A 27,795-nucleotide genomic window follows, 5' to 3' on the forward strand; every position below is an offset into this window, starting at 1 on the left:
GTGTATTAGGAAGCACTAGGATCTTTGTTTTTTGTTGTTGGTTTTTTTGTTGTTTTGCTTTTTCAAGACAGGGTTTCTCTGTGTAGCCTTGGCTGTCCTGGATTCGCTTTGTAGATCCACTTGCCTGACTCCACGGGTGTTGGACTTACAGGTGTGCACCACTGTGCCAGCTGCGCTTAGGATCTTTATACTGTTCTTCCTGCTTGAAGCACTTTCCAGACCTTCTTCAGTGACTGCCCTGCCAACTGTGGAATCTCGAGCAAATGTTACCTTCTCAAGCTGTCAACCTTGACCAACTTTATTCTTCGTATGTGGTTTGGGGGAGTCTACATGAAACAAGGATTACCCCGAACTCCTGATCCACCCATCTCCACCTCCCAAATACTTGAGATCACAGGCATGAGTCACCACGCCCAACTCCTACATAGTGTTAACTGAGTGAATAGTGCCTTCACACTGCTTTGACAAAACGACTCGGGGCACCATCTCAACACTCCTGGACCATAGCTGCCTTTCCTCAGGTCCCCTTAGAGCTTGCTACTGTCCACCCTGGTTTTATAGAGCCAGAGGACTCCACTGAGGTACTTCCTCACCTCCCACTAAAATATGATCAATGTCACTAAGGAGGCTGGAAAGATGGGTCAGCAGTTAAAAGCATTTGCTCTTCTCCCAGAGGATTCCAGTTGAGTTCCTAGCAACTACACGGTAGCTCACAACCAGCTGTAACTCTAGTACCAAGGGATCTGCTGCTTTCTTCTGGCCTCCATGGTACCACAAGCTAGAGAGATGGCTCAGCTATTAAAGTCTAGGCTTACAATCAAGAATATAAAAAGTGGCCTAAAATAAACCCCCTCCCCCAATAAGCCACTATTCTATCCTTGTTAATAGTAACCACTGAAGGTCATCTCCTTTTTCTTCCCATCTGTCTCCTATAAGGACAGGGGAAGTATAGGCTGTTCAGTGTTCTGGTCCCCAGAACCCAGAACAGCCTTGGCATATAGTGAGTGGTTGGTTGGTATCTTGGGAATAAATAAACTCAGGGCCAAAGCATAAGATTAGAGTGCAAAAGGCGGAGTGCTAGACACTCAACTCTTATCTGTACTAAGCAAGCAGTATAAACCAAGCCACAGCTAACCTGAGACTGTGAGGAGACCAGGAAGGCCGTATATGCCCACCCACGACTGCTGAGGCAGAAGACAAGCCCTGTGCACGCAAAGCCCTGTCTAAAACAAAAAGAAAAAATTGACAAGACTGGACTTTAAGAGTCAGTTCCTAGAGGGAAGAAAGAGGTCTTGAGAGCCCAAGACAGGCAGCATTCACCCATGCCTATGGAGCCTCCCCTCACCCTCCACCATGGGTCCACCCCAGCACCGGCAGGTGGGGAAGGCTTAGCTCGAAGATCGCAAAGAAGAGAAACCAAGCACACAACTCCAGCACTAAGTCAGGTTCTTTACTTCTCAGAAGTGACTGCTAAAAGGAGAGAGACAGCAAGAAGAGACAGACAGAGCCAGAGAAAGCAAGGTGCTGGGAAGAGAGGGAAGAGTAAACCACTGGTCTAGTGAGTCTCAGGAGGCAAGTGCTCAAGGTAAAAAAAGAGTCCTGGAGAATGGTCTGCGGCCACGGGAAGCGCCTTGGTTTCCTTCTGTGTATCAGTCCTCCAGGAAGGCCGCTGCCGTTACCACATTAAATAGTTATGTACATCGCAGAGAGTCCCAGGGAGTGAGCACCTGGGAAGGGGTCATTTCACCAGGGGCCGAGTTTTATCATCATCACCGCACTGATGGGCTTTGTACTTTTTCACTTCTGCCATGTACTTGGCCCATGCGTCACCTTTACTTGTTAATACCTGTTGGGTGGGAGGAGGGGAGGACCAGTTGGAAGACAGATGCCCAAAAAGGCGGGAACAAGTCAAGAATGCCACTAGTCAGCTGACCCATCCCCAGTATCACCCTAAAGGCCCTGGATTTGAGGTGAAAATAAGCAGAAGCAGGTTATCTGGGGAACCTCCCACCCTACCAGACCCACCCACCCAAAGCACTGAGACTAGACAGAAAAAGCAGTTAGGATGGCACCCCTAGGCAGCCCACTCACCTCATCCTCCGTCTTCTGCTTCTTGGCTACTATTCCCGTCTTGAGGGCTAGTTTGTTCCCGCCTCTGCGCTTGCCCACCTGGGTGAAGGGACAGAAGACTGCAAGGGTTACAGGAGCCGGGCCCGCCTTTGGCGGTGCTGAGGCCCACTACACCTTCCTAGCGACGCCTCGCCCAGCTCCTCCAGCCGGCCGACCTGCGCAGCAATCAGAGAGGAGCACACTCGACTCAGCACCTGCCCTGGGCTGCCATGCCCAGGCAGTCCTGGGCCCCAGGCTACCCTCCCAGGGGGCCAGAGGAGTGCTCACCTTGCCAGGGACTAGCTCTGCCCTAACTCTTTCTGTCCAGGCCTCACCCTATCCGGGCAGGGACCACATAGGTGGCGAAAGCTTCCTTTATTGAACATTACTATTTACTAAACCCTATATACCACACACAGACCACTATGGCCATATTATCTCCTCTCTCATTCAGTTATGCTATTTGAAGCAATAACTACCTCATTTTAGAGAGAAATACAAGTCTCTGGGAGGAGTAGGACGGATTGCCAAAAAAGAGAGCAATATGCAGGATCAGACGGTGCAAGGCCAGTGGTAGAACCCTGAACCACAAAGCAACCCTGGCTCTCCCACTCTAACCTGGCCCGGGTTTTAGTGGTGTGACTGCAATGTCTACTCAGGGACTAATGAAGAGGACAGTAACGCTGCTGCTGCTCCCACTGCTGAAAAGCCTTCAACCTCTACTCTTGACTTGTCCCATCAGCCCAGGTCCTGTCCCTTTTTACTTCCTCTAAAAGCAGTCTTGCTCTGGATTTTCACTCTGGTATCCTATCTTCTCTCCTTAACTGGGGCCTCCAAGACATCATCCTATCCTCACCCTTCAACTACGCATCAGTTACTGCTGGAATTCTTCCCTCCCAATCACCACTTTTGTGTAGGATGCAGGTGTAATCTAGGATCACAAGCGATCACAAGCATTCAAAGCAATCTACTACTGAGCTAACGCCCCAGACCTCTTGTTTTTATTTGAGACATGGTCTCACTAAGTTGCTCAGGCTAGCTCTGAACTCAATTCCGTACTTCATGTCCTTTCTCAGCTCCTGAGTAGCTAAGACCTCAGACACACACACATATACACAATTTTTGTTGTTTTTAGAAACAGATTATTGCTATGTAACCTTGGTTGAATTCAAACTCTGCAATCCTCCTGCCTCAACCTCCACAGTGCTAGGATTGCATGTATGTACCACCTTGCCCAGCTCACATGCCCTTTTAAGACCTAAAGAAAACTTAAGCCTTGCCCCAAACCACAGAACTGGGATCTAAGAATTGACGGACTGTCTACTCCCCAGTACAGAGCCTCCATCTCAACATCAGAGACAAAGCAAGCTCAAAACTAAAGCAGTGTATGTCCAATATATTTAACCTAGAGCTCCTCAACCTACCATGACATTTTAAGCTAGATCATTCTTTGTTATCCCACGCACTGTGGGATACTAAAGAGCATCACTGGTATCTACCCACTGATGTCACTAGCATCTCCTCTCAGAGTTTTAACAACCAAAATAACTACAGACTTTACCAAATACGTGAGGGTAAACGGGCTTGTTCCCAGGCTAGCTATGCATTAAATAGTTAAGAGTAACCTGCGAGAACCACTGGTCTAGTTCTTTCTGTATAAGAGTCTGTACTGACTGACTTTTCTAGGGCCACTTCATGGAATGCTCGCATCAAAAGGTGCAATGATGTCAATCATTAGAACTACAGAAAATCAGGGTAGGCCACCCAGGCTCCAAACAAACAACGTTCTTTTCTGTCAAAGTCACCACTGAATATCCAGCACAAGGGAAGGTGCTCAGTAAACTGACAGCAATTAAAATAACACAGAGAGGAATCAATTCATCTTCCTAAGGCCACAAAGTCGGTGGTTTGCTTTCTGTTGTTGGTTGTTTGGCTTTGTTTAGTTGGGGCAGGGTCTCACTTTCGAATCCTCTTCTTGCATCCGGAGTGCTGGTATTACAAGGCGGGTGCCACCACGCCCGGCTATGGTCCGTGGTCTGAGTCTAACAATTACAGCAGACTCGGAATTTGAATTTGTTCCCCCTCACACACGTGTGTGGGACCCCACTATTCAAAGTGGGAACAAATTATCCCTGGCATCTAGGGTCCCCTAACCCCAGACCGCTCTTTCCAATGCAATTTCCCGGTTCCCAGGTACCGCGAGTAAGACCTGGTGGTTCCCACTCCCGCCCAGAAACACCTCTTGTCCGGAATCCAAGCTCAAGAGTCTCAGCAAGCGACCGCGACCGTCCGGGCATCCGGGCGGAGGGCTGCCTTGGACCTTGACGCCCCTTCCCGGGCCCGACTCCCCCTGCCAACGAGGGCCCCGGCGCCCGCCCCCACCCCCGCGGCTCCTTACGAAGCTGAGCGTGGGGCCTGGGCCGCCCTTCCTCTTCGGATTCCCTGGGCCCGCTGCGGCGGAGGCCGGTGGGTCGGGTCGCTGCGGGCCCGGGGGTGGCTCCTCCTGCCGCTGCCGCTGCTCCTCCTCCATCTTCCGCTTGAACAGTTCCAGGAAGCTGCCGTCGTTGGCAAACAAGTTCACACCACTGGACACCGGACTTGAGCCCGACACCTCGTCGTCCCCACTCTCGGGTGACGTTCCCGGCCCCGACTCTGCCCATCGGCTCCTGCCGCCGCCCGCCGGGCCGGGCGCCTCCCGACCCGGAGGCTCCGCCCGTCTCCCTCGGGCAGCCATTTTGTCGCCAGGTGCCGCGCAAAGGACTCCGGGAAAAGCTCTCAGACCGCGCGCTTGGCGCGGGACTGGCTTCGTCTGGAGCAGTGCATGCTGGGAAGAGCGGTCTGAACCCAGAAGCCAACGCAATGTGGGCGGAGCTTGGGTGGGACCAAGGGGTTCTGACCTAGCGACCAGTCGGTGGAGCCCAAAAGCCCGGTCCCTTCAGCTCCTCGGATTCCTTAATCCTGCCTGACACAAGAGTTAGTTAAGCAGACAAAAGCTCCCCGAAAATGGGACCATCGTCTGGGACACGGACCCCCCTCTAAGGGCAGAGAGAGAACAATCCCAGCCGGCCACCAGAACTCTGTAACTGAAAGGATCTTGTTTGGGGACTGTGTGCTCAATTGACTCTTGGGAACTTGGGTAGCCCCTAACTAGGCCTAGAAACCATATCTAACTTGCCACCTCCTACTAGAAATGGAAGCATCTCTAGGTTGGGCTTGTCTCTGAATTTAGTCTCTTGAAGTTAGGATACCACTGGCTGCGTGCAATTAGACATAAGAGTAGTATTTTAGAGGCTGGTGCACTCGAATGAAGCCAAACATATTTCTAGGCGGAGTCCCTCTCAAGATTTAATGTTCTGAGCTGGGTACTGTACCAAGGGAACAAGGACCCTTGTATTCCTTCCCGAGTACGGGGATTCAATTAAAAAAGCATTTGCTAAACTTGGAGCACACCCAGAGAGAAGGCAGAGAGTCAAGCGCAAAAAGAGTTTCGGAAATTAAAGTTCTCTCTGCAAGGACGAATTGTTGCAGATATCATTCTTGCCCGGCAAAGGGATTCCGGGCACACAAGACAAAAGCATGCATAGCCTGCAACAAATGGAGTTTTTGCTTTTAATCAACCCTCAGCCAACTATCCAATTCGTTCCTGATTGGTTTGCGGCGGAAGCCAGGCGGCTCACAACCACCTGAGTAACTAACTGGAGGACCAGAGGAGATGTTGAGGTTCAGAATAAAAAGTAAGAAAGAAGTGACCATAAGGAAACTGGGCCTACAGAATCGAGCCAAGAGATACCTCTGCTCTAACTTCGCTCATAGCTTAGACAGGATGTTTGACTGGTTGCTAAGGAGAGGTTGACGCCTGCAGGGACTTGAGCGTGACTAGTGGAGGTGAGACAAAATTCAGCCAATGAAAAGAGTGCCGCAAGACTTAGGGTCCAATCAGTGGAGAGCAATAGTGTGGATCGTACTAATATGCTCACAAGACAGGGGAATTCTGAGAAAACAACAGACAAGAGTTCAGCAAGGTGATCTCGCAACGCATAAAACGGTGAAAATATAGCTCCCGCTATCTCTAAATGTCAATGCAGGAGGAAAATAAGTCAGGCTTCCAGCCGGCACAGGGATGCGGCAGACTCGTTTCCCCTGTAGGTGCTTAGCACGTGGTGTGCCCGATTGATCACGTGAGCCGGCTCCAAGATGGCGGCGGGGGTGGCCGGGTGGGGGGTTGAAGCAGATGAGTTCGAGGATGCGCCCGATGTCGAGCCGCTGGAACCCACGCTTAGCAATATCATCGAGCAGCGCAGCCTTAAGTGGATCTTCGTCGGGGGCAAGGGTGGCGTTGGTAAGACCACCTGCAGGTAAGGAGGCTCTGACGGAGCCAAGAAGACGGGTGGGATGTACCACCGGACGAAGGGGAGGAAAGGGACCGGCTTTTTTTTCCCCATCGGGGCAAAACGAACTAAACCCGGCTCTACAGGGTTGTTCTCTCCGGAAGTTACTGCAGCTGCTGAAGATACCTTCTCGATGCAAGCCTGGCATCCTGAGTTGGATTATCCCTTTTTGGGTCTTGTGAATCCAGCGCGTGGGGCGTGCAGAGGAGCATTTAAATGCCGCAGTCGGCCGTACCGTAACCCCCAGGGAGTTCAGAGTAGAAGGGGTGACACTAAGGCAAGCTATCTTGTATGATGCCAGAGAGGGAAAAAGGAGAAGGGGGTGGAAAAGGCCCTTGATTACAGTGTCTCAGTCCATTCAGAGGTGAAACACATTGTTCTGAACAAGTGGCATGAGGGAGGGTGAGCAATCTGTGCTCTGGACAGCTGGATTGTGCCACTTCGTGCCAAAAAAAAGCTGAAACAGACATGCAAACAGACAAAATCAATCAACCGAATATCGCACACCAGTCCAATCTAAATGGACTTGATCCCCCTAGGACCCACAGTATGTTCTTAAGGTCTCGTCGGCCTGACCTTTCATCTCCTGCTACAAACCACACTCCCACAGCTGGCTCCTCACCCCTCATCTTCCCACCTTTCTTATGTGCAGCTGCAGCCTGGCGGTCCAGCTGTCTAAGGGACGTGAGAGTGTTCTAATCATTTCCACAGACCCAGCTCACAACATCTCAGATGCATTTGACCAGAAGTTCTCCAAGGTGCCTACCAAGGTCAAAGGTTATGACAACCTCTTTGCTATGGTAAGTAAAGCTGGCATCGGCTCTGGCTAAGGTTCCCAAGGTTTCTTAGCTTTGTTTTAGTGATGGATGTTTTACCTAGAGTGCATGTGTGCCTGGTACCCATGGAAGCCAGTAGAGGGCATCAGATCCCTGGGGACTGAACTTAAAAGATGGCTGTGAGCCATGTGATCTGGGTACTGGGAATCCAGTCTAAATCATCTGGAAGAGCAGCCAGTACTCTTAACCATTGAGCTATCTCTCCAGCCACAACCATAAGTCCTTTTGGGGACATACCTACCAGCAGCAACCAGACCATCCATATCTACATATTCATCTGTTGGGTGTCTGTCACACATTCCCCAACATAGCCCCAGAAGAACATGTGGGAAGGAAACCTTTAAGGATCAGGGAGGAAGGTGATCAACTGGAACTAAGCAAGCAAGGGGAAGGGAGGGAAAAGGAGGAAGACACCAGCTGGAGGTGCACACCGGCTTGCCAAGCAGTTTGGCTTTGCGTCTAAGTTTGATAGAAGACTTTTTTTTTTAAACTATGTATGTTTCTTTTTTTAAAATAGTTTATTTCATTTTATTCTTTGTGCATTGATATGAAAGTGTCAGACCCCATGGAATTGGAGACAGTTTTGAACTGCCATGTGGGTGTTGGGAATTGAACTCAGGTCCTTTAGAAGAGCAGACAGTGCTCTTAACCACTGAGCCATTTCTTCAGCCCAACTTTTATTTTTTTTAATATGCAAAGCTATTCTTTTAAAGATTTTAGTTTATTTTTAGTTATGTGTGCAGCGACTAGAGGTATCAGGTCTCCCTTGAGCTGAAGTTATAGGCAATTGTGAACTCCCACCCCTATGTGGGTGCTGGGAATTGAAAGAGAGCCCTCTGGAAGATCAGTACATTTGACTGCTAGCTCTGTACTTGTGCTTTTGTTGCTGTTATTATTGTGCTGCTGCTGCTGCTGCCTCTTGAGATGAAGCCCAGGGCATCCAGCATGCTAGGCCAGTGCTCAGCTGAATCCCCAGCTCTCAGGTTTAAAAAGGGCTGTGGGCATGGTGGCACATACCTTTAATGCCAGCACTAGAGAGGCAGAGATAGGTAGATCACTGTGAATTTGAAGCCAGAAGGGCTACATAGTAAGACCCTGTCTTTAAAAAAAAAAAAAAAGTAAATCCTCAGGTAATAGTAGCAGAGGCAGGAGGATCTCTCTGAGTTCAAGGCCAGCCTGGTCTACACACAGAGAAACCCCATCTCAACCTCTCCTCCCCCCAACACACACACAAAACCACCACCAAAAAGAAAAAGAAAAATGTCTGGCTGTCAAATAGAAATTGGATTGCAGATCAAGGGTGACTCTGGGAAGAGTAACAAGAAGAGTGTAGATGTCCTGAGGTCATAATGACATGGTAGTCTAATACAGGGAAGAATGGGGGTGGGTGAGGAGTTAGGCTTGGGGTATATTTTGAAAGTAAAGCAGTGAGATCACCAGGTTTTGTCTGCCTGGGTTTTTGTTTTTTTGTTTTGTTTTTTGTCTGTGTGTGTGTGTGGTGTATGCATACACCTGTACCCATTTGCCACTGTGTAGGTCAGAGGACCTCTCAAGATGCTGGTGTCTGCTCTTCCACCTTGTTTAAGACAGAGTCTGTTAGGTGCTGTATACACCAGGCTAGTCCCTGAGAGTTACCAGGGACTCTCTGCCTCTTATCTCGCTATAACAGGCCTGGGATTGTAGAATCATATTACCCCATCCACCTTTACATGAGTTCTGGAGATCGGTCCCAACACTTGCGCAAATGCTTTGTCCACTAGGCTATCTTCTTTTATTTTTTACTTTCGTTTGTGTGTTTGTGTGACTGTTTGTGGTATGCATGAAGTCTTATGCATGAAGGGCCTGTAGAAGACTTTAGGTTCCCAGCACTAAAGGTATAAACAGGTGTGATATGCCTGATGTGGGTGCTGGAAAGCAAACTTTGGTTTGCTGTAAGAGCAGCAGGTGATCCTAACCACTGAGGCATCTCTCCAATCCTCATTATTCTGTTTGTTTGTTTTGAGACAGAGTCTCACATAGACTAGTATGACTTCAAACTTGATATGTTGCCAAGGATGACCTTGGACTTCTGATCCTCCTCCAAAGTGCTGGGATGACAGGTGTATGTCCTGGTGCCTGACCAAAAAAAAAAAAAAAAAAAAGCTTGGTTTTGATTAATGGTTGGTTGGTTCTTTTAGATTTGTTTATTTATTATTTATGCAGCATCCTGCTGCATGTATGCCCTGTGCACCAGAAGAGGGCACCAGATCTCTCAACTATAGGTGGTCATGAGTCACCATGTGGGTGCTGGGAATTGAACTCAGGACCTTTAGAAGAACAGCCAGTACTCTTAACCTCCGAGCCATCTCTCCAGCCCCTGATTAAAGTTTTTTAACGTGTGCAGATGTTATGCCTGCCTGTGTGTCTGTGCACCAGGTAGGTACAGTGCCCTCGGTCCAGAAGAGGGTGTTAGATCCCCTGGGACTGGAGTGATGGTGGTGAGCCTCCACGTAGGTGCTGAGAATTGAACATAGGTCCTCTGGAAGAGCAGCCCATGTTGTTAATCTCTGATAATCCCTCCAGTGCCCAAGATTGCTTGGTTTTAGTGAGGGAAACAGGAACTGGCACGATGGGAGCTGAGAAGGGAAAAGGGCAGTTGTTGAGACAGTCACTGCACTGCCCAGGTGAGCCTTGGGTTTAGATGATTCTCCTGTCTCCGCCTCTGGAGCAGCTGAATATTATAGGAGCATAGCACCAGCCCTGATTTTAGAAGGGCTTGTGTGAGAAAAATGGTGGTAGACTGCTACTAGAGTTTGCCTAGTACGACTACTGCTAGAGTTTGCCAGAGCCAAAGAGAAGGGCTAGCTCTTGAAAGCTGAGCTGTCCAGAATGCCCTGGCTTAGGCTCTGCCAGGGGTAGAAATCAAAAGGAAGTATGTGGAACAGGAGTTTCTTGGGGGCAGATGAGGCATTACAACCTCATGTTTTTCTTTAACCTATTTTCCAGGAGTACAGGAATAACCTATATTCCAGGAATAGGTGCATAATAGGCCAGATTTACCACTGAACTTCCAGCCTGTGTGTGTGTGTAGTGTATGCATACATATGTCTTTTTATTTACTTCTGTATTTCTTTTTCAAGGCAGGGTTTCTCTGTGTAGCTCTGTCTGCCCTGGACTCACAGAGATCTGCTCATCTCTGCCACCACCCAGCAACTTTATATGTTTTTTGTTTCTTCCTTATTCTTGTGTATGTGGCTGAGCTCTTTGTTTTCTCTCCTTTCAGAGAGTTACAGAATAGAACTCAGGTAGTCATGCCTTAGTTCATCGGGAGTTCTGATCTTCGTGGATCAAGTTTCTTTATTGCTGGGTCACCTCACTGACCTGTTACTCATTTGGGGGGGGCTCGGGGCTTTTTGGTTTGAGGGTTTTTTGTTGTTGTATTTGTTTTTTGGTTTGGTTTTGGTTTTTGAGGCAGGGTCTTTCTGTGTACCCTTGGCCGTCTTGGGCTCACTCTGTAGACCAGGCTGCTCTTGAATTCTACTTCCCAAGAGCTGGGCTTGAAGGTGTGCACCACCAGCTGGCCTGACCCATTATGTTTGATTTGTGGTTTTGGTTTGTTGTTTTCAGTCTGTGTCTTACTAAGTTTACAGCCAGCTTTGAGCTCGCTCTGTTGTATTGACAGAACTTGCAGCCTTTCTTGCCTCATTCTTCACAGCAAATGAGATTGGAGGCATTTGAGGGACAAGGCAATACACAGGCATTTGTGGGAGTAGGGATAGTGTGGCTTCCCAGGCCTGCATTGGAGATCTCTCACTAGGAATGGGGGTCAAGGATGACTGATCAGATATATTTTTGCCCTCAAAGCAGCAATACCAAACAGCTATGGAAAAGCAGAAGAGGAAGAATTGGCAGAAGTGGTCCACGCAGCCTAGACTGAAGAAGGGAGCAGGGCAAGGCAGGGGCTGTATCTCAGAGCTCCTATCTAAAATCTACTCCAGAGGCTGGAGTCATGAGTCAAGTGCACAGCTGAAAAACACCTTTAAGGAGTTTGGCAATTGTTCGCTGCTAGAGCACCTGCTTAGAATCTCCCAGTGAGTGGCTGGAGCCGTAACTTGGAGGAGCACTGGCCTGGCCTGTATAAAGCCCTTGGTTCTATCTGCAGTGCTGCTCCCCACCCCACCCCCAAAACTAGTTAATACTGCCCAAGAGGGACAGCAAATGGGCAGAGAGAGAAAACAAGATCAAGGTGACCTACAGAGAATTACTGAGGCTAGCTGAGCCTGGTGGAACACACTTGTAACCCCAACACTCAGGAGGGTGAGGAAGGCTAGCCCCAGCTACATTGTGATTTTGTTTCTAAAAATTAAAGAATCATCATTAAGGGTGACCCATATTAGAGGCGTGATCTGAAAGTGGCTGGAGCTAGCTGTGGTTGTTTATTGGGAAGGCAAATTTTGGGTGCCTGTGCACATTCCTGCAATGGGTTTGGGTTTCAGCTTGTCCTTAAGGCCTCCCCTAGTCCTGGTTTGCGATTTCCTACTTGACTGGGACAGACCTGGGATCCTGTGTGGTTGGAGCCCTACATGGGCTTCCTCTGGCCTGCACCTAGGAGTGGAGGCCCCCCTGGGAGTCCATCATCGCAGCAGCCTGAGTCTGGTCTCCTCGGCCCCCAGGAGATAGACCCGAGCCTCGGCGTGGCAGAGCTCCCTGATGAGTTCTTCGAGGAAGACAACATGCTGAGCATGGGCAAGAAGATGATGCAGGAGGCCATGAGCGCCTTCCCCGGCATCGATGAGGCCATGAGCTACGCCGAGGTCATGAGGTCAGCCTGGTAGGGATTGGAGGGTTGCCCGCCTCTGCTGGGAGGGCCTCTGCTGGGAGCCTGACCCTCCTCTCCCCTCAGGCTGGTGAAAGGCATGAACTTCTCAGTGGTCGTGTTCGACACAGCACCCACGGGCCACACACTCAGGCTCCTGAACTTCCCCACCATCGTGGAGCGGGGCCTGGGCCGCCTCATGCAGATCAAGAACCAGATCAGCCCCTTCATCTCCCAGGCAGGTGCCACACACCCCTCCTCACAGTGTCTTTCCTGGGCCGTGTTCTCTGAGGCCGAGCACGAGGCATGGTCTCCCGGTTAACTCCTTGTGAGGTGGACTGCCTCCCTCCACACCTCACCTGCTGGGACCTCAAGTCGATCTTTTCACCTCTCCTTCTCTGCCAACTGTAGTGCTCACTTCACCAACACATATACTTTAAAAAAAAATGGAGGGCACGAAAGTGGTTCCGTGAGTTCTGTGACACTTGGCCACTTCCCTGTGTACCTCTAGAGCTTGCCTTGATGCTTGTGCCTCCTTCCCGCCTCAGATAGTAATGTCTGCTGCACACCTACTAAACACCCAGCACTCGTTTGTAATAAAACACATGACTGCTCACACACACAATGGCTCTTGAAGATGAGAATTCTTGAGAATTCAGGAGGTCAGATATTTTGACTGTGTTTGCCCACAAAGTGGAAGAGCCAAAGTTACCCAGACCTAACCCATGAGTCGGCCCCAGGCCCCACACCTTTGATGGAAGAGATTCAGCAAGCTGCTGACGCAGAGGGTCCAGTGGGCCCAGAAAGGTGGCAAGCCTGTCCCCTTTGTCCCCACAGATGTGCAACATGCTGGGCCTGGGGGACATGAATGCTGACCAGCTAGCCTCGAAGCTAGAAGAGACATTGCCTGTCATCCGATCTGTTAGTGAACAGTTCAAGGACCCTGTGAGTTGTGATCCAGTCTGGCAGGTGGTAAGAGCTTCAGAGGATCAGGACAGCCAGATCCCTTCCCTCGGTCTTGTCTTATGCCCTACAGGAACAGACAACCTTCATCTGTGTGTGCATTGCCGAATTCTTGTCCTTGTATGAGACGGAGCGGCTGATCCAGGAACTGGCCAAGTGCAAGATTGACACCCACAACATCATTGTCAACCAGCTTGTCTTCCCTGACCCAGAAAAGCCTTGCAAGATGTGTGAAGCTCGACACAAGATCCAGGCCAAATACCTGGACCAGGTGTGCCCACCTCCCCAGCCCCAGCACAGCCAAGAATACTTATACCGTATTCTCTGACTCTTCTCTTTGAGGGCTGGGACTACAGCTCAGTTAATAGTACAGTGCTTGTGTAGTGGGGGGTGGGAGGGGCTTGCATGTATTCCTTCATTTGGTCTTGTGAGGATAGGACCTGAGGCTTTGTGCATGCTTAGCAGTGCTCTTCTGCCTGGGCCTTCTGTATCTAGAGGACTGAGGGCTAGCCTAGGAAGCATGACATCTAGGCCATTCCTGGACATGCTGGCCCCACTCCCACTCACCGTATCCAGAAGCCTCTACCCTAACCTCCCACACCCTTGTAAAACCCTCAATCTGCCTCCTGTTGTCTAACCTTATTACAGATGGAAGACCTGTATGAAGACTTTCACATTGTGAAGCTGCCGCTGTTACCCCACGAGGTTCGAGGTGCTGACAAAGTCAACACCTTCTCTGCCCTCCTCCTGGAACCCTACAAGCCCCCCAGCACCCAGTAGCACCCCCATCCCTGCTGCTGCCACTTCACGCTCTCCTCTTTCCCCATGGGGCAGAGTTTGCACAAAGTCCCCCGTAGTACAGGGGGAGCCACTTAGGTGGGAAGGGGTCTGTTCCCCCTGGTGGGGCCTGGGGAGGCTACAACGCCCCCCACCTCTCCCTGCCTCGCACTCAATAAAATAATCTTAAACAGCTGCTTTGCTAATAGCCGTGTGGGTCGGTGAGCACCTCTGCCCAGCTGCATAGATTGTTCTCTGCACAAGTCTTCATCTCCCTCTCAAACAGGTCTGTCCACAGCAAATGGAGTTTATAGTGACAGTCATGGAAAGAGGCTGTCTTGGGTACCCCACCCCCACACCCATCTTAAAGCTATCCTATCTAGGACTGCAAAGCCTATAACATTTGCACCCTTCCTTAAAAACGCGAGATTGTGGGAGTCTTTAGGCCCCATGGCAGCCTAAAGATCCCTGCACTGGTAGGGAAAGGATTAAGCAGGCAGTGGGCCCAATACCACCCGCTGTTTAGTTTGGGAATTAGTGGGCGCCCTGGGCAGAGCCTGGGCCTGCCAGACTGGGGATTAAAGATCTGCACACACCCCTAGTTCCTGCCTTCCTGGATGCTTTCAGCCCCCCTGGGGTGGGACTGATGAGGACTGGCAGGGTGGCGGAAGATGCTTGGGGCTCCCTTAAGGTTTGACCTGCCTCCTGACGTTTGAGGTTTGTTACTGGGGGGCCTGAGGTGTGGCACAGATTCTCAGGTTGCACACCCTTGTGGAAGGCCCTTGGCAGACCCATGTCCCCCTACCCTTCTCTGCACCTGCGGAACAACCACTATAATGAACACCTGAGGGACTGGAAATGAAATAGGGTATTTGAGTGTTTTCAAATTCCAAGTCACAGCTTGGTGTGAGGACTAGAAGGGTACTTGAAGACAGACATGACTCAGAAAGTGTTCCTGGTACACCCAGGGTCTAGGCATGCCAGAGAATGCATGTAAGGGGAACCCATTCACGAGCCTTGACTTGTCCTCTCACTGGACTCAGGGTGTGTGCAAGCTGGTATAGGCACGTTAAGGTGACAGATTCAAACATGGAAGCAGCCACAGGGAAAGACCACAGACCTCAAGCCCATATTGCCTGGGTTCAGATCTAGCTGTCAAATTGTATCATCAGAGCTGTGGTTTACTCTCAAGGCTAGTGGGAAAAACAGGAACCGTCTCCCCTGCTGGTTTGCTAGAAGTAGATTAGAAGAATTACACAGGTTTTTCTCCAGTATCTGGCTTCGACCTCAATAAGAGTCATGTGCTACTGCAGTGAGAGGGCATGTGAACTGGGCAACCTGCCCTCCAGCCCAGCCGGGGTCCAGAACTGCGTGGAGGTGTGTGTGCTGGGGAAGAAGGGGTGAGCTACAGGGAATCAGGGCAGTCTGTCAGGAACAGCCTGTCCAGCCCCCAGGCCCTACAGCTGCCAGTGTCACCCCGGCCAGCTACACTGAAGTTTATAGGCTGCTGGGCAGCTGGGCAGCGGAGATATAGGTTCAATGGTGGCCAGCCCAAGCTGGTTCCTAATTTACCCAGGTGGGGCAGACATCTGCCAGCCTGGGAACACTGCGTCCTGGCCAGATGGGCCTCCGGGTGGTGCTGCCCTGGGCCATTCATTCCCACGTCTGGTGCTCAGCAGGTGGATAGCAAGAAACTCATAGAGACCATAGAGTGTCCCTACCAAATGAGACCCCTAAGCCTCTGCCCCTCTCATACCCAAGTAGCTGTGGACATCCTTGAAGTTGGGGGTGGCAGTGGGAGTGCCAGGCTGGGAGTGGCCCTCCTGTTGGCATGTCTCTGAAGAGAGAACAACTGTCTCGAATCAGTGCCAAATGTTTGTGTGTTCAGGGCATTGTTGAGTATGAGACTTAAGTATATGCCTGGGTGTTTCTGCACACAGCACATAAAGGAGGAAACATTAAGAAGAGGCCTTTCTTTTACTTTTCCTCTTTCTTTCTTTCTTTCTTTCTTTCTTTCCTTTTGTTCTCTCTTTCTTTCTTTCCTTTTGTTCTTTCTTTTCTTTTTAATTTTAGACAGGACCTGATGATGTAGCTTAGGTTGTCTTTGAATACACAGCCTCCCAAATGGGATGATGGGTATATACCACCATGCCTGCCTGGATATATTAATGCACAAATGTGTGAATGTCACTGGGATTTTAATTGATGAAACTGTAGGAATGGTTCCAATTGTCATCTCCCGAGATGCTAGGGAAGTGACCCAAGGCATTACAAATGCTTGGCAAGTCTTTGGGCATCAAGCTATACCCGAAGCCCTTGCAAATATGGTTCACTACACTGACAAAAGTCAGGAACCACCAAGGCTCTGCTTGGACGCTAGGACTGTATCTCACTGAGCTGAGGGAAGTGTTCCCACATTTCTGATGTGAGTTTAGATGTGTCTTTATACAGAGGAAGTAGACTTCAAACTGAGTATGAATGTGTGTGACTGGAGCATGGGAAGGCTTGATTGACTGTACCTTTGTTGTATGATGAAAGCAGGCCCTGGCCCCTTCTTCTGCCCTCCTAGAAGGCTGTGAGCTGAGGACTGGCTGCTTCCAGGGTCCACTTGCCTTATAGGCACTTGCTCCAGCATGGTTAGAGGGTACAGCCACATGTGACTCATGTGACTTTAAAAGTCTCTTTCTCTCTGGTATTTTTGTCATTAACGTGTGTGTGTGTGTGTGTGTGTGTGTGTGTGTGTGTGTGTGTGTAGGTCAGAGGACTGCTTTGTTGAATTGGTTCTGTTTATATGGGTTCCAGGATTAAACTCAGGTCATGAGGTTTGTATACAAGCACCTTTACTCACTGAGCCATCTCTATGCACACACAGGCACACACACACACACTTTTTAAAATAATTTTCATACAGAATCCCATGATGCACCAAGCTCAGGCTTACTCCAAACTCACTATATAGCCCAGGTTGCTGTCTTTATCTCTTCTCAGTGATCCTCCTTCCTCCACCTTTCAAAAACTGCTAGGACATAGGTGTGCACCTTTATACTTTTGTTGGGGGGAGGTTCAGGAACCCTATGTAGACCTGTAGACCAGACTGGTCTCAAACTCACATCGATATGCCTACCTCTGCCTCTCTAGTGCTGATATTAAAGGGTGGACCAGGCTGGAGAGGTGGCTCAGATATTAAGAGCACTGTCTGCTCTTCCAGAGGTCCTGAGTTCAATTCCCAGCAACCACATGGTGGCTCACAACCATATATACAGGGATCTGATGCCCTCTTCTGGCATTCAGGTGTACATTCAGATAGAGCTCTCATATACATTAAATAAATAAGCAAATAAATAGATAAATAAATAAATATTTAAAGGAATAGACCACCACAATTAATTTCCATTCCCCCTCCCCTTGTAAAAAATGTTTGAGACAGGGTTTCTCTGTGTAGCCCTACCTGTCCTGGAACTCACTCTGTAGAGCAGGCTGGCCTTGAACTCAGAGACCCACCTACTTCTGCCTCCCAAGTTCTGGGATTAAAGGTGTTCTGCCCCAGTGCCAGCCAGCTTGATTTCCTTTCTTTCTCTATATTTTTTTTAAATATTTGTTTCAGATGGACAAGGTGGTACATGCCTTTAATTCCAGCACTCAGGAGGCAGAGGCAGGTGGATCTCTGAGTTCTAAGCCAGCCTGGTCTACAGAGTGAGTTCCAGAACAGCCAGACACAGAGAAACTCTATCTCAAGAAAAACGAAAACAAAAAACCTGGAACTAGGGTTACAGACACTTGTAAACAACAATGTAGGTACAAACTAATGCAAGGGGAAGCAATGTGAGTTCTCAGCCCTGAGCCATATCCGCAGCCCTACGTTTTCAATTATGTGTACGCATGTGTCTCTGCCTGTACGGGGTATATGCACCTGCGTACAGGTGGGTCCCCTGGAGCCGGAGTTACAGGGTGTGGGAATAAACTCTACAAAGACAGGATACACATTCTTAACCACTGAGCAACTTCAGTCCCTCTATTGGCTTTTCTTTCCCTTTCTTTTTCTTCTTCTTCTTCTTCTTCTTCTTCTTTTTTTTTTTTTTTTTTGAGACAGGGTTTTTCTGTGTAGCCTTGGCTGTCCTGAACCTGCCTTGTAAACCAGGCTGGCCTCAAACTCACAGAGATCCGCCTGCCTCTGGCTCCCTGAGTGCTGGGATCACAAGCATGTGCCACTATGCCCAGCTCTTCTATTCCCTTTGTAAGACTGGCTCTCATTCTTTAGCCCGGGCTAGCCTGGGACTCATGACAGTCCTCCTGTCTTAGCTGCCAGCATACCTGGCTGTCTTGGAGAGTCGCTGTGATGCTGTGGATTGCAGCTGTGGTTTATAAGGCTGTGTTAAAGGAAGCTAAAATGTGCTTCTGGGTCTACAGTGTGGTGTGTGCACCTTAGTGACAGCTTGTTATCACAGGTAGCTGAAGGGTGACCTAGTCTTGCTGGGCTGGGGGTGGGGGTAGGTGTGTGTGTAGGAGAGAGCCTCCCCTTCCAGATACCTTGGGCCATCGCCCCACTAGGGAGGGAGACAAAGAGGAGCAAGAAGGAACAGGGCAGACTTCCCACACACACCACCACCACCCCACCCAACCCCACCCCCCTGCCCAGCAGACAAACTGGCAGACCTTCTCCAAACAAAGTTCTGAGGATGTAGCTCAGCTAAAGGGGATGGACCTGGGAGGGGCGGCCCAGGCGCACTCCCCAGCTCCTTCCCCACACAGAGTCTGCCTCCAGCCCCACCCAATACTGAAGACACCCTCCCAGTCAGTCTCTGTCTCTGTGTGTCCCCGTGCTGCTACTCTCAACACAGGTGAGAAGGACCAGGCTTGGGAGAATAGAGGGCCCTGGGCTGGCAGGCTCTGGGCAGGACTCTGGGGAGCCGGGTGGAAGGCTAGGAAGGGCAGCAAGAAAGGAAGAGAGGCAAAGACAAAGACGGTCTGGGAAGAACCGGAGGGGTCAGAGTTGGAGGGTTAAGTGAGTTGGTTCCAATCAGAAGGTAGGGAGGCTGCAGGATAGATTGGGGACCTGGAATCTCTAGATGGAGATTCCATCTAGAGCAGTTCCGAATAAGGGGAACAGTAGTCCCAAGCTGTGAGTCTGCCAGGGCAGACTATAGGCTCAAGGGAATAGAGAGAGGGGACCAAAGTTGAGAGAGTGGGCAAGGGGGGGGGCAGGAGTTTGAAGAGCTGATAATTTAGAAACCCAGGAAGTCAAGAAGGTTGAGTGTTGTGCAGGTGAAAGGGATGGGGGCGTTGGGAGACAATTCAAAAGTTGACTAGATTCATCCAAGGGTTTAGGAGGTGGGGCACCTAAATTAAAGTTCAAGAGTCTTGGACCAGTAGTCTTGGGGAGGGAGACAGAGCAAGACTGGGAGAAGGGCACTCTGGAAAGAGCTAGGACCCGGAATTGGGGATGGGGTGGGGTGGGGGTAACAGGACGTGGGTAGGGACCTCCCTAGTGCAGCAAGGGACAGTACACTGTCCGCTGGCACCTCCACCGGCAACTGAAATCATCCCCTCCCAGCATTTTCCCTTAGCTCACAGGCCAGGATCCAGGCTGGCCACACTGGCCCGGCGCAGCGATGACTGTCACCTATACGGCCCGAGTGGCGAATGCCCGCTTTGGCGGCTTCTCGCAGCTGCTGCTGCTGTGGCGCGGAAGCATCTACAAGCTCCTGTGGCGAGAGCTGCTCTGTTTCCTGGGGCTCTACATGGCGCTAAGCGCCACCTATCGGTGAGAAGACCTGGAGTGGGGGCTGGGGACCTGTGGAAGGGACTGGGAGTGGAGGGGGACCTGTAGCCTCTGCATTCCCTACCCCGCAGCTTCTTACTGGCAGAGGAGCAGAAGCGCTACTTCGAGAAGCTTGTCATATACTGCGACCAGTACGCCAGCCTCATCCCCGTCTCTTTCGTACTTGGTGAGGTTGCGCCCCCTAAGAATCCTATTCCGGTGTAAGGGAGAAATCTGTTTCCCATTCACGCTTCTTGAAGACCCCCATTCCTACCCCTCCAAGACCCACCACTCATATCTAACCTCCAGAACTTCTCACTTCTGAACCCACATCTCGAAGATGTCCATATGACCCTACATCCTGAGACACCGGATATCCCCTCGTTAAGGTATCCTCTGAGGTCCCCCCACCCGTGGGAGCGCCACCTTGTCACTAGTCGTGTCTGCATTGGATTACTATCCCCTCCCCCACATCCTCAGTCCTCTCCCTCCAGGAAACAAACATTATTACTCCGTTCAGACCCAGCCTGGCTCCCAGCCCCACAGAAACCTCATGTGACCCTCACATCGCATGGGGGGATGACCGGCCTGCACAGGTCTACCTCTCACATCGGGCCACACTCTGTGTGGGTTTGTGTTTGATTGATTGATTGAGACAATGTCTGTGTGTGTGTGTGTGTGTGTGTGTGTGTGTGTCAGAAAGGGTTTTCCTGTGTATCCCTGGCTATTCTGGAACTCAATATGTAGACCAGGCTGGCTTTGAACTCAGAGATCAGAGATCCACCTGCCTCTGCCTCCCAAGTGCTGGGAGTAAAGGTGTGCGCCACCACTGCCAGGCTTAAACACTTTTGTAACTTCCTGGTTCGGGATCTACATGTGGCTGTGGTGATAACTCTATCTAGATGTCCTGGCAGATATCCCACCTTCCCATACCGGTGTTCAGTCCCAATAACCCAGTGATTCCCTGTTCTTTCATGACCCTAACATGAGCCCTGGGTTTCACTTGCATATTAGGATCACAATTCCCAGTCTCACGGTACGGTACCTCAACCTGCTCCAACCTCTTTGGCGTCAGGGCCAGATCCCCAGTTCTCAGACCAGATGCCCCGCGTGGTCAGGGTGACCAGCCTTTTCTAAGGGACTCTGACGCAAGCCCAATGGCATACCAGGTTCGCGGCCCCGCATCCTCGCTGAGCTCCCCCTCCGGCTTGCCCCCAGGCTTCTACGTGACTCTGGTGGTGCATCGCTGGTGGAACCAGTATCTATGCATGCCTCTGCCCGACGCGCTCATGTGCGTGGTGGCCGGCACGGTGCACGGGCGCGACGACCGCGGCCGCCTCTACCGGCGCACTCTGCTGCGCTACGCAGGGCTCTCCGCGGTGCTGATCCTCCGTTCTGTCAGCACGGCAGTCTTCAAGCGGTTCCCCACCATAGACCATGTGGTCGAGGCCGGTGAGTCCGCGGACGGAGGATGGCAGGGCGGGACAGGAGAGCGACGCGAGTAACCTCGGATCACACCCCTCTAGGATTTATGACCCGAGAGGAACGCAAGAAGTTCGAGAACTTGAACTCATCCTACAACAAGTACTGGGTGCCCTGTGTGTGGTTCTCCAGCCTGGCTGCGCAGGCGCGGCGGGAGGGGCGCATCCGCGACAACAGTGCCCTTAAGCTGCTACTAGAGGTGAGCCTGAGAGGAAGCCAGCCGTTCTTAGAACAGAGCTCCTGCGCTTCGGAGTGGGCCGCGGGCGGCTGACTCGCACCTCCAAGCACCCTTACCGGTGCGCTTATTTCCACGGAGACACCCTGTAGTGCGTGTATCCCAGTCGAGGCGCACATCACCACCAAATAGCTGCAGCTCCTGGCTGCACCCGCTTCCTTCCTAATATGTGACCCCCTCCATCCGGGGGCTTAACCTCCGCTTGGGCTCAGTGTGCAAGCCCTTCATGACCGGCGTCTGCCCACAGGAGCTGAATGTTTTTCGGAGCAAATGTGGGATGCTGTTTCACTACGACTGGATTAGCATACCCCTCGTCTACACCCAGGTAACTTCCCCACGCCTCCATTTCTACCCGGCTTGTACTTCTCTTAAGGGAAATGGAGGTCTGGTCTTAGAGGCGCACGTCTGTACTCACTCCCGGCATTCAGGAAACTGAGGCAAGAGGGTCCAGAGTCTGAAACCAGACTAGGTTACATAAAGACATCCTTTCAGAGAGAGAGAGAGAGAGAGAGAGAGAGAGAGAGAGCGCCTAGGGAATGAAAGCCAGCTAAAACTCAATCGTTCTCATGTTCAATGCTAGTCCTGATCTTTCCATGACTCTGAAAGGCACAGAGGGTAGAGGGTCAGGAGTGATCTTGTTTACATTTACCCTCAGGTAGTGACTATCGCCGTGTACAGCTACTTCCTGGCTTGCCTCATCGGCCGTCAGTTCCTCGACCCTGCACAGGGCTACAAAGACCACACCCTGGACCTGTGCATTCCCATCTTCACCTTGCTGCAATTCTTCTTCTACGCTGGCTGGCTCAAGGTGGGCGGGCCCTGAGGGCGGAACGGAGGAGCGGGGTTGGAGGATTCCGCGAGCTCCGCCTGCCTCACTTCTCCGCACTCAGGTCGCAGAGCAGCTCATTAACCCTTTCGGAGAGGACGACGACGACTTTGAGACCAACTTTCTTATTGACCGCAACTTCCAGGTCAGTCTCTGGTGGGCACGGCCCGAAGAGCTTCCTGAGCGGTCCCAGGCGCTCCTAGGCCCCACCCTCAACACCCTTCTCTCTTTGATCTCATGGAGAGGGCTCCACCCACCCGGCCCTGCGTGTTCACATCCTCAGGTGTCGATGCTAGCCGTAGACGAGATGTATGATGACTTGGCCATGCTGGAGAAGGATCTCTACTGGGATGCCGCTGAGGCTCGCGCGCCCTACACCGCGGCCACCGCCTTTCTGCTTCAGCAGCCCTCCTTCCAGGGCTCCACCTTCGATATAGCGTGAGCTAGGGGGTGGGCGTGGCTTAGAGCTCTGCAGGCCTAGAAGAAGGGTCCTCAGTCTCTGGGGTTTGTCAGGGCAAAGGAGATTCCAGTAACCACGCTTGGCCCTGGAAGGTGGCGCACGCGCACCGTAGGAACCCTAGTACTCGGAAGGTGGAGCTTAGGAAATCAGGAGTTCGGCTGTGTAGCGATCTAGTTCGGGGCTGTGCCTGGGGTGGGAAATGGTCATCAGATGGAGACCAGGGTCAGATCTAAAGACTTTTAGAGACAAGGAGGGGGGCCACGACTGAGGTTGTAGCGCCATAAGATATGTCTAGGTCATACAAAAGGGTAGCTGGCTCTCGCTTTGTGGATCAAGAAAAGCCCAGGATGAGGGTGGGGTCTAGTCTAACACGCAAGTCCTAGCTTCCACCTCAAACAGCGCTAGACAGGGACAGAAGAACAGACCGGGTGTGACCGGCACACACCTGTAGTCAGCACCAGGACGGGGAGACAGAGGCAGGTTTATTCACCCACAAGGTTGGGCCAGTCTGGATTACATTGTGAATTTCAGACAGTAAGAGCTTCGCTGCATAGTGAGACTGTGTCATAACAACACAGCAGATACACGGGGGAGGGGCTTCCTCCTTTGAAACATCGCCCACTTGTCTCTTTTCCCCTACAAAAAAAATGCAACAAATAAACAAAATACCAGAAAACACGGGCGCCATGGCACAAGCCTGTAATTTCAGCAGTCGGGGAGACAGAGGCAGGCAAATCTCTGTGGGTTCGAGACCAGCCTGGCCTACAAAGTGAGTCCAGGACAGCCAAGGCTAAACAGAGAAACATGTCTCGAAAAAAAACCAACCAAACAAACAAAAGCAAAAAACAAAACAAAAACCCAAATACCAGAAAACTAGCCGGGCGGCAGTGATGGATGCCTTTAATCCTAGGACTTGGGAGGCAGAGGCTGGCGGATCTCAGTAAATTCGAAGCCCAAGCCAGCCTGGTCTACAGAGCAAGTTCTAGGACAGCCAACAGTACACAAACAAACCCTATGGGCCAGGCAAAGGGGTTGGGGGACCAGAAAACTAAAATGAGATAATAAATCAACCCAAAGGAGCAAGGCCCCAGTGAAGACCCCTGTCCATCCCTAGGCTGGCTAAAGAGGACATGCAGTTCCAGCGGCTGGATGGCGTGGACGGCCCGCTGGGAGAGGCGCACGGAGACTTTCTGCAGCGCCTCCTGCCAGCGGGGACGGGCTCTGCGGGTCCACTCGGGCGGCGCCTGTCGCTCCTAAGGCGTAAGAACAGCTGCGTGTCAGAGGCGTCCACCGCAGCCAGCTGCGGGTGTACCGGCACGGGGGATGGCGGAGGCGTTGAGTGCGGCTGTGGTGACCCGTTGCTCGACCCCAGCCTGCGGGAGCCGGAGCTGGAGCCTCCGGTTTGTCCTGAGCCGCCTGCGCCCCTCCCGGGCCTGACTGCTGAACCTTTTACCACTGTGTCCATGCCTGGGCCCCGGGCTCCTGCACCACCCTGGCTGCCCAGCCCTATTGGAGAGGAAGAAGAGAGTCCGGCCTGAGGCCCAGGGACCAGGACCCCTACGGACATCCAATCTTGCACTGGGTATGCTGGCGACCACCAAGGTCTGCAGCTAAGCCTGCGGAAGTTGAGCTGCCCATTTTGACCAGCTGTGTCTCCCACTGGGCTGGAGGTGTTAGGGGTCCTTCTCCCAGCTGCTATTGCTTTTTTTTTGTTGTTGTTCTTTTCTCTCCTACTCCCAGCTTCTTCAAGTGGATTGGCTTCCCAAGCACCGTCAGCTGACTGGCTGCTTCTTCTGGCCAGTAGCCTGTGTTCTTCCCTTCCATGGAACTGGAGTGCCTACCTCATGAACTTGTGAGGACGAAAACAAAATAAATGAAACGATGTCTTTAAAGCAGTTGGTTTATAGTAGGCATCCAATAAATGGTTATCACTGAAGTGATGTTTCTAGCCAGATCGTTTACAAGATCTGAGTCTTCCTCCAGGCTAGCTTTTTTTTTTTTTTTTTTTTTTTTGAATACAGGGTATCACTGTGCAGCAGCCCTGTCTGGCCTGTATTTCCTAGTATACACTAGACTGTCTTGGAACTCACATTCACTTCCTTGCCTACCTAGCATCGGCCTTAAGTGTTAACTTCTTTCTTGATGTTCTAGTCCTCCCCCGCTCCCAATTTTGATGTATACCCTTGGTATTATTCACTGGTGATAGAGAAATGCTGCCTGGTGATCAGGGCCTTCAGCGTGCTAGACAAACACTTGGATGGAGCTATTTTCTCAGGCCTACTCATTAATGCAGTAGCCACCGTCTCAAAGCAACGGTTTTTCCCCTTGCTCCAAGCACCTGCAATTTCTCGGTACTTCAGGTCCTGTGTGTGTGGTGCTGGGAGATGCAGCCAGGCCCTCCAGAATCCTAGATAAGCCAGGCAGCTCAGCTGCTCTGCCACTGTGCTTCGCCTCAGATACCCTGTAAGACCTGGAGTCTCACTGCTCAGGAGCTCAGGATCACGGCCTTCCCAGGAACTCTCACAGACCACAGCTCGATGTAAAAGCAAGAGGTTTATTTCAATTGTAATAGGGCCACCCCTCCAAAGACAGGAGACGACTCCAAACATGCAAAGCACAGGGTTTTTATACCTGAAAATCAGATCACTTTTGCTCTATACATTGATTGGTTACAGCTGGTTGTTTCTCCGAACAGTTCACCCTGCCCTTCAAGAACTATCTGCACCTGGCTTCAATTCAAAGAATCATAGTTGTTTTTCTCATTCCCGGGGGGTCCCTCAACCCCAGGTTTATTGGCTCAAATTTTCTCTTTGTTTGGCAATTACTGTTTTGCTTTGTGGTGGTGGTGGTTTGGGGTTTCTTGTTTTTTGTTGTTTTTTTTTTGTTTGTTATTGTTGTTTTAGTGTTTTGAAATAGAGTTTCTCTCCATTGTTCTGATTGTCCTGGAACTCCATCTGTAGATCAGGCTAGCTTAAGAACTAAGAGATCCACCTGTTTCTACCTCCAAAGTGTTGGGATTAAAGGCATGTGCCCTGCTGCCTGGCTGCAATTATTATCTTGCATGTATAAGCATTTGCCTACATTTTGTCTGTGTGATTGCCTGGTTCCCTCCAGGGCCAGAACAGGAGTTGAATTCCCTGGAACTGGAGCTACAAACAGTTGTGGGCTGTCCTGTGGGTGCTGCAAATCAAATCCAAGCAGACAGTGAACAGCTAAGATCTCTATGGCCCCTATTTTATTTTAGTTTCTTCAAGAAGGTTCTCACTATGTAGCTTTGGCTCTCCTGGAATTCAATATGTAGACCAGGCTAGCCCCAAACTCAGGAGCCTCAATTTGCCTCTGCTTTGTGGGTGCTAGAATTAAATGCATGTGCCACAACACCCAGTTTCACTATCTTATTTTTTTACAGATCTTTTTATCGGGGCAGTGGTAGTACTCACCTTTAATCCCAGCACTCCAGAAGCAGAGGCAGGTGAATCTCTGAGTTTGAGGCCAGCCTGGGCTACAGAGTGAGCTTCAGAGCAGCCAATGCTGTTACATACAGAAACCCTGTCTTGAAGACAGAAGGGGTTTGGGGAGACCCAGATGAAAGAAAGACAGGTATTGTTATATCAATAGAGATCTTGTCATTTAAAAATACGAAAAAATGAATACCGAATGTGGCAGGGTGCCTAGGAATGAATGGATAAGGGATAGGACTGGTATTGATTCTAACATGTACCATGCTAATAGCATAGGTCAGAGTTTAGCTAGAGGTGTCCAATATCAAAATGCCTGGTGCCTCAAATTTGAGAATTACCAGTCATTTGCAAGGAGACTGAAACCAAGCCGCTAAAAGTCTGATCTCAAAATGCATGATGCAAGCCAGGCATGGTGGGACTTACCTTTAATCCCAGCAGTCAGGAGGCAGAGGCAGGTGGATCACTGTGAGTAACGTGCAGACCAAAGAACCTCTGCAAAGTAATGCAGGTCTAATGCACAATGCTGCGGGCAGGGCTGCTCTGGACTTGGCACAGGGAACTGACAAAGATTAGATCAGAGCAGGAAGAGCTCTCCTGAAAACCTTGGCCACTCATCCAAAAAGTACCTATTTCATTGAAAATGTTTATAATTTCCCATCACACACAGCACAATTCAAACAGAAAGGGGTAAACGTAGTGAGAACTTTGGAGTTTTGGTTTCTTCCTTTCTTTTAAAGATTCACTTGTTTATTATGCATACAGTGTTCTGCCTGCATGTACACCAGCAGAGGGCACCAGATCTCACTATAGATGGTTGTGAGCCACCATGTGGTTGCTGGGAATTGAACTCGGGACCTCTGGAGGAGCAGCCAGTGCTCTTAATTAACCTCTGAGTCATCTCTCCAGCCTGAGTTTTGTTTTCTTAAAAATACAAAAACAGGGCTGGAGAGATGACTCAGAGGTTAAGAGCACTGTCTGCTCTTCCAGAGGTCCTGAGTTCAATTCCCAACAACCACATGGTGGCTCACAACCATCTATAATGAGATTCGGTGCCCTCTTCTGTCATGCAGATGTATATGCAAAATAGAACACTCATGTAAAATAAAAAAAAAAAAAACAACACGGAAATATTTAAAAAATATGGTTTCAATTTAATCCCAGGTGTGGAATCCGAGGCTGCTTCACATTGACCACAGCAGAGAGCTATGATTTGCCTCACGCTCTGGCAGGGGTATAATTTTGACAGCAGCAAATAGTTTCCAAAATTGTGTGGCATTTGGAATTCAAGGGACTTTTTAGAGTATATGTAAATGTCAGGGGCCTGGAGAGGCACAGAGGGTTATTGGTTGGTCATTGGTTGTTGTGGGTTGTGGTTTGCTAAGTAGTCATGTGCAAGCAAAACAAATATATATGATATATATCAATTTATATATAATATTAATATTACATTAATTATATATAATAGCAAATAGATATTTATATCTATTTGCTCCCAAATCGGCAGAATTTATTTGGGGATCTCTTTCCTTCCTCTCTATCCTTTTTTTTTCTCTCTTATCTAGTGTTGGGGGGGAAAGGGTAGAAGAGAAGGGGTAGAGAAAGATGAAAGAAAAAAATCCACAATGTAGATAAAAGCAAAACAAAAGTGACTGTACCCAGATGACTTAAAAAAAAAAAAGGTTAATATTTATAGCAGATCTCCATG

General features: G+C 50.3%; 3 protein-coding genes across 6 annotated transcripts; 2 read left to right on the top strand and 1 right to left on the bottom strand.

Annotated features, from left to right (window-relative positions):
• Window positions 1-1,429: 1,429 nt before the first annotated feature.
• Window positions 1,430-4,924, bottom strand: Trir (telomerase RNA component interacting RNase). Of its 3 annotated transcripts, XM_021632274.2 has the most exons (3): window positions 4,508-4,911; window positions 2,092-2,169; window positions 1,430-1,846 (listed from the first exon to the last, which is right to left on the bottom strand). In XM_021632274.2, the coding sequence occupies exons 1-3, from the start codon at window positions 4,841-4,843 to the stop codon at window positions 1,739-1,741; spliced, it is 522 nt and encodes a 173-aa protein (XP_021487949.1). In that variant the 5' UTR covers window positions 4,844-4,911; the 3' UTR covers window positions 1,430-1,738. The 3 variants fall into 3 exon arrangements, with proteins under 3 accessions (XP_021487949.1, XP_021487950.1, XP_021487951.1); XM_021632275.2 differs by lacking the exon at window positions 1,430-1,846 and having other exon boundaries at window positions 2,088-2,285; window positions 4,508-4,922; XM_021632276.2 differs by lacking the exon at window positions 1,430-1,846 and having other exon boundaries at window positions 2,093-2,169; window positions 4,531-4,924.
• A 1,236-nt stretch (window positions 4,925-6,160) lies between these two features.
• Get3 (guided entry of tail-anchored proteins factor 3, ATPase) lies at window positions 6,161-14,063 on the top strand. Of its 2 annotated transcripts, none has more exons than XM_021632269.2 (7): window positions 6,161-6,464; window positions 7,150-7,297; window positions 11,986-12,134; window positions 12,216-12,366; window positions 12,966-13,073; window positions 13,165-13,362; window positions 13,740-14,063. In XM_021632269.2, exons 1-7 carry the CDS (start codon window positions 6,304-6,306, stop codon window positions 13,869-13,871), a joined length of 1,047 nt encoding a protein of 348 aa, XP_021487944.1. In that variant the 5' UTR covers window positions 6,161-6,303; the 3' UTR covers window positions 13,872-14,063. The 2 variants fall into 2 exon arrangements, with proteins under 2 accessions (XP_021487944.1, XP_021487945.2); XM_021632270.2 differs by having other exon boundaries at window positions 6,331-6,464; window positions 7,209-7,297.
• Window positions 14,064-19,477: 5,414 nt separating this feature from the next.
• Window positions 19,478-25,854, top strand: Best2 (bestrophin 2). Its single transcript, XM_021632263.2, has 9 exons — window positions 19,478-19,629; window positions 19,719-19,813; window positions 20,845-21,078; window positions 21,153-21,307; window positions 21,591-21,668; window positions 21,999-22,151; window positions 22,234-22,314; window positions 22,453-22,607; window positions 23,744-25,854. The coding sequence occupies exons 1-9, from the start codon at window positions 19,478-19,480 to the stop codon at window positions 24,165-24,167; spliced, it is 1,527 nt and encodes a 508-aa protein (XP_021487938.1). The 3' UTR covers window positions 24,168-25,854.
• Window positions 25,855-27,795: the final 1,941 nt, after the last annotated feature.

Source organism: Meriones unguiculatus, chromosome 10 (genome assembly GCF_030254825.1).
Source record: "Meriones unguiculatus strain TT.TT164.6M chromosome 10, Bangor_MerUng_6.1, whole genome shotgun sequence".
Lineage (NCBI taxonomy): Eukaryota > Metazoa > Chordata > Mammalia > Rodentia > Muridae > Meriones > Meriones unguiculatus.